The 15,938-nt window shown below is 42.1% G+C and overlaps 1 protein-coding gene across 1 annotated transcript in view; it reads right to left on the bottom strand.

Annotated features, from left to right (window-relative positions):
• The window catches only part of TEAD4 (TEA domain transcription factor 4), a 45,916-nt gene that overhangs the window by 11,621 nt on the left and 18,357 nt on the right, over window positions 1–15,938 (bottom strand). The window contains exons 2-8 of the mRNA XM_074825797.1: window positions 14,409–14,473; window positions 13,445–13,507; window positions 9,476–9,610; window positions 8,604–8,647; window positions 6,139–6,194; window positions 5,214–5,344; window positions 4,083–4,256 (exon numbers count right to left, since the gene is read on the bottom strand). Of these exons, the coding sequence (XP_074681898.1) occupies window positions 4,083–4,256; window positions 5,214–5,344; window positions 6,139–6,194; window positions 8,604–8,647; window positions 9,476–9,610; window positions 13,445–13,507; window positions 14,409–14,473 (668 nt within the window). The remainder of the gene's footprint in view (window positions 1–4,082; window positions 4,257–5,213; window positions 5,345–6,138; window positions 6,195–8,603; window positions 8,648–9,475; window positions 9,611–13,444; window positions 13,508–14,408; window positions 14,474–15,938) is intronic.

Raw genomic sequence — 15,938 nt, 5'->3', positions numbered from 1 at the left:
ATAACTGGTAGGAGGTGGTGCTGGTGACTGCAACTGAAACTAATGGGCTGTCAGATCCATTCTCAGAAAAAATGTGCAAAGATCATAAAAATCTCTCTTGCTAGCTGCTGTCTTGTTTGCTGCCTCAGAAGGAGTGCCAAGGACAGAATGGACATGGAGACCAAATTACCATCTCCTTGCTCTCCAAGCAGTTTCTGCCAGGTCAGGATTGAAGGCATACATGGGCAGGGCAGGGTGCTGAGGGGAATCTGCACTGCTGCTGTTTTGACTGGATTTACCTGGGACAGAAGAGAAGCAAAGTGCAGGACAGCAGTCTCCACCCCACCCCTTCAGCCCCTTCCACAAAAGTATAATTAATTTACTGAAAAGAAAACAGTGGTTTGACTGGTTCAGCTTGCCTATTATTGAGAAGAAATTACTACAAATATTCATCATTGGCAGGAGAGGTCTCCCAAGCAATTCTCCTGATCCACCCCTCTGCAGATGGCTGCTCTGGACAAAGTACTGCCTTTCTGAATTCCTGGTTTGTCATTTTCCTTCTGTCTTCCACCCAGAGTCTCACAACTTCTGAAAGCTTTAAGATGCAAGCGCACCATTCTACTAATGTGCAAAGCCCTGAAAACGCCTCTTCCCCAAACTATTAATAACGATGCATATAGGAGTTCATGGGGAGAACCAAGTAACAGGTGGTAGAGATAATATTGCACTGGAAAAGAGCAGAGCTGCCACTGCCCATGTGTTGGGAGGCTAATGTCTCACATTCATTGTCGTGTGCTAGAACGCACTTGGAGCACAGAGAAATGTCACACAGATGTCATACACAACCTGCCAATCCAAGTCCAAGAGTTAATTCATTGTACCAAGCTCCCAGTGGCAAAATCAAGGAAGAATTGCAAACACTGCTTATGTTTCAATCTAATCAATTTTTGACTCTTAGCTATTGTATAAATAATTTAAAGCACCACTGAACAAATATTAACATCTCTTTCTCAGTCACACTAGATCCTAAGTGCTATCAGTGATGTCAAGAAACCCCATCCCTAGTGTAGCATTAGGATTCTGGTGCACAACAGATCATCTGGAATATTCAATGTTTACTGCAGTAATTGCAGGTTCCTGCCCCAGGTTCTTCAAGCTGAAAACTACATGTACACAAAACCAACTTATTCAATGCCTTGATTTTTTATGTCTTTGTCACCTGCAAGCACCATTTCAATTCAGAACCTTTGAAAAATCAATCATACCCTCATGTTTCAAAACACCCCTTCAAGTATTTAACTCTACCCAGCAAGTTTAAGGTTATCGGTAATTTGCTTTTGGATAATACTTTTATCCTAAAATGATGCTATAAATTCAACAGTGTAGTAATTGCTTTATCCAGCACATCTTTGGACATCAACGGTATATTTGTATAGCTGTCCAGAGCAATCAGGCTCTGAACAAAATGAAAAAGCACCCTAGCATATACTGTTACAGAAGTATAAAAATGCAGAGGGGTATAAAAATCTCAGCTGAAATCTAGTTTTCTTCTGTTAAACTGTGATTTTAAATCGTATTGCCTTATCTGTGAAGAGTCTTTATTAGTGAGGGGGTTGCACTACACGCAATTATTTCAATATATCAAATTCACACATGCAGCATGGTGCATTACAGGCATGTCTCACATGCTTTGTTTACGTATAAGACTGCATTACCACAATATTTCAGGAATGTTGAATACAAAGTTTTGCAACAAAAAGGTTTGAGTTCTACTCAAAAAGGTTCCAATCTTCTGGAGCAAAAGAGGGTTTTTTAACTGCTTTGGTTATATTGCCTTAGAGATCCTAGCTGAAATCTTACAACAGGATTAATGTAAGCACTCCTGTGAAACACAGCGCAAATCAGAAAAGTGCCCCAAAACTTTCTCATCCAGAATATGGCATCAGGAATGGTGTTTTCATCCCCTACTACTGTCTACACTGAGAAACAAATACCAGACTGAATGATTTACTTCTTGGAAGCCTTAGAAGCTTCCATTCAATCAATTACTTGACTTGTAAACTTATCTTATTTGTAAGTGACAGCCTGTAGCGTTTCCACCAAAAAAACCTGTTGTTAACTCTAGATGGGATTCAACAATGCAAGAGCATCAAAAAAAGAATCAGAAAGTCAAAATATTAAACCAAGCCCAGAAATATCATGGTCATTATAAGTGTACAGATGCAGGGCCCTAGGACATCATGTATACGCTGACGTAAAGGTGCTTCACATCCTGTGTCACATCTCTTCATGTAAGCCAAATTTCTGTGAGCTGATACCCTCCGAACACCAGACACCTCATGTGGGCCCGGAAAAAGTCCAACTTAATGGCATCCTACTACACAAATCCTTCAAAACCCTAATTTAGGTTGGTCTGACACGATGCATAGGCCACATTTATCCTTCTAATATTAAAAAACAAACACAATCCCCGAACCCAACCCCACAAGCACAAAAGCACACTAACAGTTTTGATAAATAAAATCACAGTTGCGCTAGATCACAATTTCATTATGATTTCTCTCTCCTTAAGTCAAGAAATTCAAAGTGTTGTCTTCTCTCTATATAACATCTCCCTCTATGCTCTTCCGTTTGGTTCCTGAAACTTCTAAAGCACTTCAGAGGGATACCACACAGCAGCCAATGCTCTTCACCTTGACATGAAGAGTTTCCTGGCATCCTATCCCACAGCAGGAAGCAGCTCTTGCAGCTCCTACTCCTCCAAGGACCATTTCTTAGAAGCTATCCCCTGTCCCCTCTTACTCTTTTTCCTTCCTTTCTTTTGTCACGTCAGACTTCTGTTTCCTTTTCCAGACAATTCTTAGTAGGACAATCACTACCCAGGTTTTGTCAAAGGATATGCTTCTTAGCAAGGTGCTGCTGTATCTCCCAAGTATTTCTCTTCCACCCAGAACAGGGCTGGTCTTTTACTCTTTGTTTTGACCTTCCCAAGCAGGCTTTGTTGTATTCTAACAGAGGCTAATCCCATGAGGGGCCCAGCTCAGTAGCACACAGTCTGTGGGTAGTAAAATGATGTATCTCCAAGAATCACCAGCAACTAACACCCTAAACACCAGACACTTGAACAGCAGACTCCCAGCCAACATTCTCCAACTCAATTCTGGAAAGGCTAGGCTTGTGACAGCTGGGAAGTTGCATCTCAAGGCACTTAACTCTTCCTTCTCCTGAAAGGACCAGTTAAGAGTCTATCTAGTTTGTATGAACAGTATGAGATATGAAAGTTCATTTCTCATCATCTCACTCCTGACCTGGGGTTGAATTATAAGCAGTAAACTCAAGGTGAAAGGCTCCAAATCCCATTACACATTCCCTCAGCCATCTAGCGTGCAACTGCCCCAAGCTGCTATTATTTTTAATCTTGTAATACCTATGATAATATCGATGACCAAAACTATTTTGTTTGTACCCTGCAGCACAATGGCACAGCTTTTGCAAATTTCAGCTAACTCACAAAAATCCAAATTGAGTGAGTAGGCTTTTGCCCAGCTGATTTCTGCCAACTTACCAGAAGTCATTTCAGTAATATATTATCAGCATAATTCAATTTCATTATGTCTCTCTTATCTTTTGTCTGTCCTTGTGTGTGCAGTAAATATGCATCTGTGAATTATTAGTAGTTGGATAACAGAAAATGCAGCTAATGATATAGGAGAAAAGAGGAAAAAATGTCTCTGAGAAGTTACTCAACACTGAGAGAAATGAACGCATATGAGTACACAGAGAATAATTTCCTCTGAAATCTTCTTTCATATATAAATAAAAATTTTAAAGGGCCCAAGTTACCATTAGCAAATAAAATCTCCAGGCACTAGTCAAGAACAACTCTGCAGATGACACTGAGAAAGATACATCTTGCTCCAGGACAGAATGAGTGCTTTGTCTAGCCAAGGAAAGATCTCCAGTGACAGTCGTGGCTGTATTAAGTTGCCTGCAGAGGGAAAATTTGTTGGGAGGCGGCAGTCTTCTAACAGCTAGAGAGGCCACCACTTTTAAAGTGAGAACTTCATAGCAAATAGGTACCCTACAAAGGGTCCTTCCCTTACCCAGAATTTGACAAGGAAGAAGGCATTAGCTGGCCCCCTTTCAAAGAGCTCCTTCAGGCCCCCTTTTTTCTCAGGGAACTTGTCATAGATCTGCCGGATATCCACTGCCTCGAGGTAGGGGTCATTGTAGCTGGGGCTTGACTGCCCAATGTGCACAAACAGGTGTTTGTTATACTGCAAGAAGAGGAAAAAGATGGAATTAGGAAATTGTTCAGTACCATTCAGTACATACTGAACATTCATGGTTCTTCACAGAAGACTACCGGAACTCACTGAAGATTTGATAGCACTTTCTAAAAGACCAGAAGTATTAGCAGAAATATCTTTGCTAATACCAGCTCATGCTGTTCTTTTTATCCTAACAATACGTCCATGCTTTCTGCTTCTTCTGAAACATGATTTTTGGGCTTTTTCCTATATTCACTCCTAAACCATTGCCTCTTGCTACTGCTATAAAGTCTGAAATAACAAGAGATAGAGAGTATTACCTGTCACAGGTCACTCAGTCAAACATCAATCCGCCTGTCCTGTGAAGAGCTGCCTGAAATCTCACAGTAAGGTACCAGCCAAATTTTCCGAACGTTCCTATCTCAGACAGAGGACATGTAACCGGTCCATCACCAATGTACATCTCAAGATGCAGTATCACAAGGTTTAGTGAGACAGGCATATCTTACTGCTTCCATTTTAGAGGTGGCACCATGGAAACACATTGATGCAAATTCATCCCAGTTGCCCCCAAATTTAGATTCCCGACACACCAGACTGGTTTCATGTGATCATCTGATTCTCTGTCTATCCTCCAAGGCTGACTGAGACAGCTAGAATAGCCCAGCAGGAGCTGTACCACTGTCTTATGACCTCGGTGCTTTGAGCTTTGATATGTGAACATCCATGACCCTGGAAAGGGAGGCCAGAAGCACATGGCACAGAGCTGGCTATATCACTATAGGCAATTCTATCCTCTAAATGAAGGGTATCTTGTGTTTTCCAAAGATGGCTTTCTATTCTCAGTAGAGTGGTGAAGCAAGTATTCCCATACATGTACAGTAGTATAACATATCCACAATGAACAGGAGCTACCTGAAGACCAAAAATTAATGAAGGGTGGAAGTCAGGTGTGTATCTTACTGTGTCTTGGTCTTGTTGTTGTTCCAAGAATGCAGAGAATTCTAACATCCAGAGTTTGGAGCTAGCAACCCTTCGTCCTTGCCAAGCTGGTGCTGATGGGGAAGGTGAGAGGCCAGTGGGAGACTCAAACCCTAAGCACACAGGATTTATATAACAAAATTTAGAAAGATAAAAGTTGGTAATAGTTTTCCAGTAGAGCACCTGTTGTCAAAGCTGACTAATTACATTTTCTTATGACTTCAGTCATCATGCAAAAATGTCATTCATAAGGTCCTCACTCTACCTGTGGTTAGAGTGGCTTGTCAGTTACTCTCTGCTAAGACAGCACTGTCAGGGCTGGTAATGATGTAAAAGACAATCTGCCTGGTTTTGACACTAGAGCAAACATGTTCAGCAACTTTAGGAGGACCTAAATTATTGAGCCCTAAATAAGCAGTGAAATAAACTACTTTAGTATCAGAATGAAGCATCACCATTAACATGACCATTAACCTCTCAAAATGGGGAAACTGAGCAGGAAATACATTTGTTGTTCCACTTAGTGAGAAATTGGAAAGACAATCAAGTTATGATGGAAAACAGTGCTCTAGTACATGTAGCATGGCGAAAGAACAGTAGAGATACATAAACTTTTATTTTCTGCTGAGCCAGGAGGAAAAGAAACCCCAAAACAACCAACTTAGAACAGGAAAAAAAGTTTTTTTAAATTAAAACAAAATTTAAAATTAAAAGATTCAGTTCTCTCAGTAAAACGATGGGAACGGGTAATAAGGAGAAATCATATAAAAAATAATTTAGGGCTCACTGAAATGTTTTAATAAGTAAAAATCCTTTTTAAAGATTAATTTTAAAACTTTTTAAAGTGTTGGCTATTTCTGAAGTTGGAAAATAATTTCAAAGCAAGGAAGTACATTTCCTTACCTACCTGGTAACGGCAGCGGTGGCTGTACAGCGTACGGCTGTTGAGAAAAAGGTTTCACGCTACAGAAGTACACAAAGAGAGATGGTTAACAAAAAAACCAAATCAAAACAAAATAGATTCTTGACAAACTGTTTGTGCAGATTAGATTAAATATTTCTCCTGAGGGAGAAAGTGGCATAAGTGTCTCTGGGAAATTATCTTTCTGTGTGGGCAAGAGAGGGTCATGGAGAAAGACTTAAAAAAACAGTAAGGGGTCAGGACTGGACTGAATAAAATTTCCCTGTAGGTGTTCAGCAGGCTCTCCTCACAGACTTGTTATTCAGAGATCCTTATCAGCCTGTTAATACACTGGTGCCCATTCGTTTATCCTTTCCTTTCAACCATGGATAGATTTAAATTTATGCAAGTGGCTATACATCTGGGCTGGATGCCTCTCACACTTTTAGGCCCAGATTCAGAGATGTTCAACACTCACAACTGAACCTAGCTTTCAAGACAGCTCAGCTCCATTTTAATACCACTGTAAGAAAAATCATCTGACATCAGGGGCAGCAGATACTTCAAGATTCTAAAAGAACCTCTCACATTGAATCTGCCTCGTTCACTTTCAAGCTAAAGGCATAAAATCTACTTTTTATTTCTCCTAGGATGGCTTCCATTTTACTAGCCATTTTTTCTCACAAGATATTTTAATAGTATCTGTTCCCTGATCTGCTCCACAAACATTAGCAATAGCACCACAAGAGGGCAGGAACAATGGCTTGGGTGAAGAACATACAACCTTCCAGCTGCTTGTCCTTAAATTGCCTTAAATTGCTCCTGTTAGGTTATGTGATAAAAAGTGTCTCCATACAAACAAAGGAGCACAGAGGATCAATGGCAGGTGGAGCAACCTGAATAATACTCTGACACAAAAACACCCAGGGCCATCACTAGTGAAAGATCAGCCCATCAAAGGCTCATCTCCACCCTGGGGCAGTAATGCCTCAAAGGAACAGAGCTTCTGCCCCTCCCAGGGCTGTCCCGGCAGAGCCATCAGCCCCATTGTCCAGGTGTGAAACCAACCCAGTGAGCCAGCTGGGGAGGCTCACAAACCAGTCACCTTACAGACTGAGGGGGTTACTGCATAGATGGTATGGGACATGTTACAGAGTGCAAGGGGGGAGCATTTTGGGACTGCACAAGATTTATTATGGGGATGTTTAGGGAGAATATGACGATAAAAGGTGCTAGTTGCATGTTACAACATCAGTACAGTTGTCTGTCCATGCTCTGCACCTTGTCAGTGCAGTCTGTCCTATCTTCTCACTAAATTCTATTTCTAAATCTTTTCCTGCATGAGGAGCTCTCAGTTCTCCGTGTGTGTTTGTTTCTGGAGTGCCAGCAGCAAGGGTGTGATCACTAGTGATTATCAAGCCAGACTAGCCAGCAAGTAGATGGTTTGGGAGCAATCTGTGCGTGTCTCCAGGGGTAAAAATGCTTTCAGAGGGACCAAGAGGTTCAGGCTAAATGACTGAGAAACTGCAGAGTCTGGAAATCGACTGAATGATATGAGAGAGAGAGAATCAATCAATCAATCAATCAATCTATCTATCTATCTATCTATCTATCTATCTATCTATCTATCTGCCTATCTGTCTGTCTATCTATCATCCCTTTGGGAGGCAAACTGGGGAAAGTGAAGATCCAGCTACTGAGTGGACTGTATCTAAGCCCAGTTACTGGAGACATTCAGAGTGTGTGTGTTTGTGATGTGCATGTGTGTGTGACTGAGAGGCCAGCACCAGCAACTGGAGCAGAGCTGTGGCCTCGGGAGCTCCCCTTCCTGGATGCCAGCACACAGGGAGACAAAGGATCCCCTGGCAGCTACTGGGTGGATCCACAGTGCCTGTATATTTCCCACTAACACACCTTCACCCTCATCAGCCAGAGGGAGAGGCTACAGGATGAGGCTGTTGGTGCCATCTGTATTTGTGTGAGTGCTGGGCGTTATCTGTCTGTGTTGTTCTGTGGGCCCAGCCATGTGTATATGTGTGTGTGTACAACATATACGCATAGTTGTGTGTGTGCCTACCGGGGATACACACTCAGCCTCGCTACTGGTTGAATTTGGGAGCACGGAGCTGCAGCAGCCTCCCCTGTATCAGGCTACTAGGTTCAGCAGCTCCCTAAAATAACCCATATTAGGCTGCTTGAGTCATGGCACACGTTAAAGTGGTGTAATCCATGTTGAAGGTACCATATGAAGACATAGGGTCTTATCTATTAAAGATTCTCTCATGACTCTCAGTTTGTCTTCAACCATGTGCCTTAAGTCTCAGATCCACAGTCAGGGAATCTGTCTAAGAGCTAAGACTATGTTATCTTAGCATTTTATAAATCCTGTAATAGCTAATGGTATTACTCAGGCAGCATAGAGGAAGCAGCAGAAGCATCTGCTTTGGATGATCACATGAAGGAATACTCACTCTTGGGAAGATCCAGCTTGGCCTGGCAAAGCTCCTTGCCAAAACTGCAAGAGAACAACATACAGGCAGAAGTCACCACTTTTAGGACAGAGATGAAAAGCAAGGCTTGTTTCTTCCTGAGGAAAGAAACTGCAAGCTCACAGACTTCTAAAGATGTGACAGAGTTATACCTCTTCTTTCTACCTTCCTGGTTTCATCTTTGTGTAGGTGATGACTGGCCTTTGTTTTCTTTCTAAACACTACTACTGGTGACACGCAAGCAACTGACCCAAGTGGGTTTTAATGTTAAATACTACGTATGCACCTTGTGCCTCTGTCTCCAAAGATTTAATGATGCTCATCTCTTGGAGGGACCATTTTCCCCAGGACAGTTCCATGGGAGTATTTTGGCAGAAATCAATGCTCAGCAAAAGCTTACTAGGCCCAACTCAAAGGTTAGGGGATGCTGACAGGCCTCCTCTATTAAGGATTTTATATAAGGGCCATCAATTTGTAATCTAAGCACTCAGGATGAGCTTGGGAATGATAAACTTGAGAAGGGGTCAGGATGGCCCAAACAGTTTTAATCCAACAAGATCCTGGACTAAGAAAGTGATACAGACACCTGAAAGTATTTCAGGCAGTGAAAACCCAAAGGATCTGATTGTTCTCTCACTTGTGTCATTTAAAAAAAAACTCTATTGTTTTACATCAGTGTGACTAAAGAATCAGACCCAAACTATTGAAGCCATATGACAGATTTGTTCTACAAAGACAATGCCTTCTGGCCCATTCTTTCTGATGTTCTCAGGATTTTCCTAAGCAGGTCCCAACACCCTTTCAAATACTCAAGTGTCTTCAGCCCAACTCCACCAAGACACTGATTCACTCACCCCAGAAACAGCAGGGTAGGCTGGTCGTGGGAGACCAGGCAAGGCCATTTTACTATGGAAGGCAGTTGCAGAGATAATCTGGGCAGATGACATTGTAGCCATACTCTGCATGGCTTTATCTTTAGCTGCCTGATCCTATGGGCAAGAGTAGAAACAGAAAAAACAGAATTATTATAATGATAAAGAAGTTGCCTGGTCTAATGCTGCATAACCAGGATTCTCATCAGCTTCTTTTAGAGAACAAGCGTCTCCAAAAACTGGGCAGCAGACTTGCCAATAACTGTCCTAAGAGCTCTTCAAAGCATGTAAGTCTTTCACCCGTTACTATAGCTTCAGATGTGATTAATCATCCTTTCTGAAATGCTGGGATCACTGGTTTAGAGACTGCTAAGCATTTATCCTTTCTGTCTGAAGGCTTTCAGCCGCACAGCTGAAATGTTTTGTTATGGAAAGTACAACTCTAACTGATTCTGGTGTTTTAATCATTGGTAAGAATATTCAATAGGAAAGACTCTTGCTTATCAAAAAAACCCTCTAGAAACAAACTCACAAAGGGAATTCATCATCATCGGTGCAAAAAGACTACCTCACTTTGGGACTGCATTAGTCTCAGGTAAAGTTGATCATTTTATTCCCATCCCTGGGGAAACAGGAAATCTTAATCTCCCAGGGCACAAATGCAAGGACATTCCTTTTTGTGTTTTAACAGGGCTGTGGAATTGCACACATTTTTACAGGCAATGACAGTGCAACAACTAGGGGACCTGATGTATACTTAGAACAAATAACATTCTTAATTTTTTCTTCCAAGGAATAAATAGACAAACAGCAGCACTTCCCCACATTCTGCCTTTCCTCCTACATCTCCTACAATTAGTCTTCACCCTTCAAACGCTCCACATTTAACTGTGACATTATAATTATAATGGCGATGCCACAGATGAGTTCATGACTTGGAGAAACTGCACAAAGAGGTAAGCTCTTGCTGTCTTCTTCAGGAATTCTCACTTCCCACTTGCATTCATTGAACTGCAATAAGTTCTCACCCTTGGGTCTCCATTCTCTCTAACCCCTCCGCTTTCTCTAAGGTTTTCTTAAGTTCAAAACTCAGGGATTCTGGTGTGTCTAACACAAAAACAGTCAGAGGAGGAATAACAAAAGTTCAAGAATAAACATTTAAGTGGAATGATTAGTAGGAATGGACAAAGCTTACATATTTTCTTTTTTACAGTATCTGTGAGTCCTGTTAGTACCATTCAAGTGAATGGAAGGGAAACATTTTAATTGCTGAGAAAGTTCCTAAGATTTTCCAAAGCTTTCAGAATCCAGTTTAAATGATGCTTATGGGAATACTATAAGGATTACCTAAAACATTTTTTAAGGGTAAATATTCTCTTCTGTTTTTTCATTACATACATAAAGATGCTTTCCCAGTTGCCATTGCAGAAAAGGATTTTCTGGATTCACTGGAAAAATTGTATTTGTCTACCTGAGTTTATACATGAGTTTACGGGGAAGAGGCATTTGTTTGTGGAAGTATTAAAGTAAAATAACTGAACAATTATGAAGGGAAAATATTTTATCTATTAACCCCTGTTGTGTTTTTCTGTTTTGTTTAAATGCCTGACAGACTGCTGGAAAAAGCATCTTTTTGTAAAAGACATCTCCTTCCTCTTTCAGCTAACAGTTCTGTATTCATTTGTATCGTGCTTCCAGTACATTAAAAAAAAAAAAAAAAAAAAGAAAATAAAGCAACAAAAACTTTTACCAAACATTTACACTATTTGTATTATTCTCAAAACGCATCATAATAATATCAACCACCACCACCACCACAATTTCCCTCTTTTTCCTTAGTACAGGTGGTATCTATTAGCCACCCAGGACATGGAAAACTACCGACTTCTGGAAACAGATTTTTCTCAGGCTTTACCCTACTTTCTCACCTCTATCTGTTAGATGCACAGTGCACACTTCGAGAAGACACCCCAGTTTGTGTGGAGACTATAGTATTATAGTAACTGCTCTGAAAAGTCAGCGTGTAGCTGCTCTGATCTCTAGGATATAAGTATGAAAACGTATACTCGCTATGGAAAATGAACAGTGATAGAAGAACACACAGCTATCAGCAGGAACTTGGAAGAAGGGCAGCAGCTTTTATGATTTCATTTCCTTGCCCTATGAAAATGACTAGTGAAAGCAAAGAAGTAAATGAGTTGAATCAGTGCTACAGACTTGCCTCTGCAGGCACAAAGGAACAGTCTGGTACTGGGGAATGGTTCACTGCAGGCAGCTGGGCAGAGCTCACAGCATGGCCTGGCGTGGTGTTAAAGGAGAACAACCAATGGCTCCATGGAGCTCCCTGAGACACCTTCGCTCCCCGAGAACGAAGACGGCCAGCTCCTGTGTGCTAAGTGGAAACAGGCTCGGCTGACTGGCTTTTCAATCACGCCAAATCCCAGAGCTGTGACATGCAAGGAACGGAATCAAGGTTACAGATATAAGCAGCAGTAAATCTTTTAACACCCCGGGCAGTTGTTGTTTCCTACTCGCTCTAACTTGCCTCTCAAGCAGGCCTCCACCTGAATTGACCACTTAACAGCACCGCAGGTTTCACGCTTAGGCAGCCCTACCTAGAAGCACTGAATTAGATAGTTGTAATGTGTGGCTCCTTCTCTTTATCTGAGCAGCTGGAAACACAACAGGCTAATGACAGACACAACAGCACTTTAGAAAATGGAGCTGGGCATGGGATGTGGGGGGTACAGTCATGACTTAGAGGTAATCACTGCTTGCAGTAGAGATGCATGCGCTTCAGCGCTGGTCAAGACTGAGTGCCAGCAGTTCATTCACAGACAGTCCACTACTCCTGGTGTCCAGCAAGGAGTTGCCCAGACAGCTAAGAAGCAGCACATATTAACAGCTGTCTGTCCACTCAACAGTCAGGGCTGGATGGGGCTGTCAAGATCCTCATCATCACCTGAAGCATGGAAAGATCAGGGAAGCAAACACACTTCCCTCCAGATCACTTATTGCCATACCAAATCAGGAAGGTCAACATGAGCTTTCCTTCTCTGGCTGTCTCAGTGATACACAACAAGGACCAGACCCCACATCCTGCTTGGCAAGCCCTTCCTGGATGGTTCACATTGTAACAGGGGACACCCTTTTGTGCAATTGTCACCCATAAACTTGACCTTCTTGACATTTCTGGCAATTCAGTTTGAGCACACAAACCATCTCCCTGCTTCAAATCAGAGTGGAAATAAATGTCAGTAGGTATCAGTTCATTAGTGTGATCTCAGAGCTCTTCCTATAGAAAGGAAACCACAGATTTGCTCAAGCAAGTAGTTAGCCATTTTCTTTCTCATTAGCCTGGGCCTCTTCAAATCGGGTCTGAATTAATCAAGGGGCAAAGTCTATTCAGCTGGCACCACTTTACCTGAGAAGATGCCAGCTGGCTTTACTGCTTCCTCTCAGCGGTTATGCCAACTCAGAACACTTTCTCACGGGCAACTCCTCATCACTACCATTAGTAGATGTGGAACTCGCACTGCATTAACCGTAATGCTATCCCTTCCCAAGGCCACCACCACACCAGGGACTGATTACTGGTCAGCATTTGTTACTATAAACCCCTCCTTCTCAGGTAAACACTCTTTACATACTCCCAAGTCTAAGGGTCATTCAGACTTGGATGACAGCAGCATAAACTGGAGGTAGAAATCAGACACATAAAATTTAAAGTTATTGTTTCTTTATTCTTTAAATAGAATTGCTCCAGATGTCACAGAGCTACAACAATGCAAGTGTTTGCACAACACTTCCTGGGAAATACCTTTTCCTCCCCAGCTTACTACAGGTCAGTGGCTAATCTCACCCTTTTTTAAGGCTATTCAAAGAGGGAATGGATGAGGAAATGGCTGACTCAGGGGTCTTGTGTGATTTGTTAAAGGATACCCATCATACCTTGAGCTTGGCTTGGATCTCTCTAGCTTTCCGCCTTGCCAGGACCTGGATGTGACTAGATACCTGCATTAAAAGACAAAATCCGTCTTCATTCCAGGAGTACTTGGTAGCTGCTTGCGGAAGTAAACATACTTTAGGCACCTTGTGCAACAGGGAGTTATTTAGGGTTGGGGGAGGGGGGTTGATGTAGCAATGAAATGCTTTTCTGAACAAGACTTAAGTGTCATGAAATGAGGTGAGGGGCCAGCAAAGATGGGCCTTTTCCAATTCAAATGACTTTATTGAGACAGAGACCTCCTCTAAGACTAAAGAACCCATCCTTAAATCTAGGGACTGAGAGTTCTGATCTCTTTGCTCCCCATCTTGGTGTCCTCTTGGAAGAAGGGAAACCCATGGCCACTATATAATGACTCTCAGAACTTCACCATATCTATTGTGGGCCGAAATGCATCATAGAATAATTTAGGTTGGAAGGATCTTCTGGATGTCATCCACCAACCTCCTACCCAAAGCAGGTGTAGGTTGCTCAGTGCTTTGTCCAGCACAGCCTGAACGGTCATTTCCAAATTACAAAGATTCCTTTTTTATCCTGTGTGCCAGATATTTTCAAAATCACCATTGCTGTCCATCTGTCCGGGCTGAGCAAAGAACCTTCATATAGAGGACCACTGATATTCACTGAAATGTTCATTAGTAGGCCAAACACATAAAATCACACACCATTTACCAGTAGAAAAATTTGGGTGTCACGATGTGGTTGGGAGACATGAGCATTACAGTCCTACTGTAAAATGCCTGAGCTGACTGTTCCCACCATTCTTACTAACCAGCTCTGCACAACAACCTCTTCCAGCAAAGGCAGAAATGAAGAGCAAGTGAAGAGCAAGGGATTTGTTCTTATAAGCCCTCATCACGTCTAGTGGTCCAAATAAGCTAATGTATACAGGGAAAACTTCACACTTACCTGTTTCCTTGTGCGTGTTTTCCCTGTTCTCAGCTTAATATAGCGGGCAATCAGCTCATTTCGGCCTGGAACAGAGAAATAATGCAAATGCAGGTTTAGAAAGCTATGACCCCAGGAAAAAGGTGCACAGTGGAATTAACTATCTATAGACATCAGCACTGGGATGACACTCTGTCACACTATTTTCTGTCTTAGAGAGATACTCATTAGTTCACATGGTAGAGGTCTTAGTTTTAGGAGCAGAACTTTGGGCTGCACATTCTATTTTCCAGCTTGCATCTGTATAGCTTAAAATTACCAATAAAAAGGAGAATCATACGTTTTGCTAAATAATTACATTACCATAGTGGGTAGAAGCTGTAAACGTGGATCAAGATTGCCAGTACAAAAAAGAAAAAGGAAAGTCACTAACACTAAAACATTCAGAAAGGCAAGAAGGAAGATCAAGAAAATAACAGACCAGTCAGCCTCACCCCAATGGTGGTGGTGGAGGTAATGGAACATGTAATCCTGGAAACTGTTTCCAGATACATGAAGGACGAGAAGGTGATTTGAAGTAGTCCACATAGATTTACAAATGGGAAAACATACTTAACCAACCTGATAGTTTCTAGAGGGAGGTGACTGGCTTGGTGGATGAGTACAGAGCTGTATATGTTGTGACTCTAGCAAGGCTTTTGACTCTGTCTCCCATAGCATCCTCACAGGCAACCTGACAAAGTATAGGTCAGATACGCGGGCAAGGAGGTGGACTGAAAAGTGGCTGAATGGATGGGGTCCTGGTTGACAACAAGCTGACAATGAACCCTCATGGAAAAGAAGGCCAAAAGCATCCCAGGCTGCATTAGGAGGATTGTTGCCAACAGGCTAAGGGAGGTGATCCTTCATCTCGACTCAGCAGTAGATGTTGCTGAGGCAACATCTGGAGTACTGTGACCAGTTCTGGACTCCTTGGCACAAGAACGATGTGAACGTACTGGAGTGAGTCCAGCACAAGGTCTACAAAAATGATTAAGGGACTGGAGAATCTTTCATATGAGGAGAAGCTGAGAGAGCTGGGACTGTTCAGCCTGGAGAAGACTCAGAGGGAGTTTTTGTCAATGCATATAAATACCTGACAGAAGGCAATGAGAGGGAGCCAGCCTCCTCTCAATAGTGCCCAGTGATAGGACAAGAAACAACAGGCACAAACTAAAAAAATTAAATACCCTCTGAAAACAAGAAAAAAAAAAAGAAAAAACTCAACTTTTTTACTGTAAGGGTGGTCAAACACTGGCACAGGCTGCCCAGAGAGGCTGTAGAGTCTCCATCCTTGGATGGTAACTCAAAACCTGACTGGACACAATCCTGGGCAACCTGCTGTAGCCGACACTGCTTGAGCAGTAGGGGCAGACTAGACAATCTGAAGAGATCCCTTCCAACCTAAATGCGTCTTTCATTCTGTGAATCTAAGTACAAGAAAATAAACAACAATGGGGAATTATACAGAAACAGTCACACAGGATTTATCGGTGTGACATGATACAGTGA

Source organism: Strix aluco, chromosome 5, assembly GCF_031877795.1.
Source record: "Strix aluco isolate bStrAlu1 chromosome 5, bStrAlu1.hap1, whole genome shotgun sequence".
Taxonomy (NCBI): domain Eukaryota; kingdom Metazoa; phylum Chordata; class Aves; order Strigiformes; family Strigidae; genus Strix; species Strix aluco.
The sequence above is the reverse complement of the archived record's forward strand: the minus strand, read 5'-3'. Positions and strand labels throughout refer to the sequence as shown.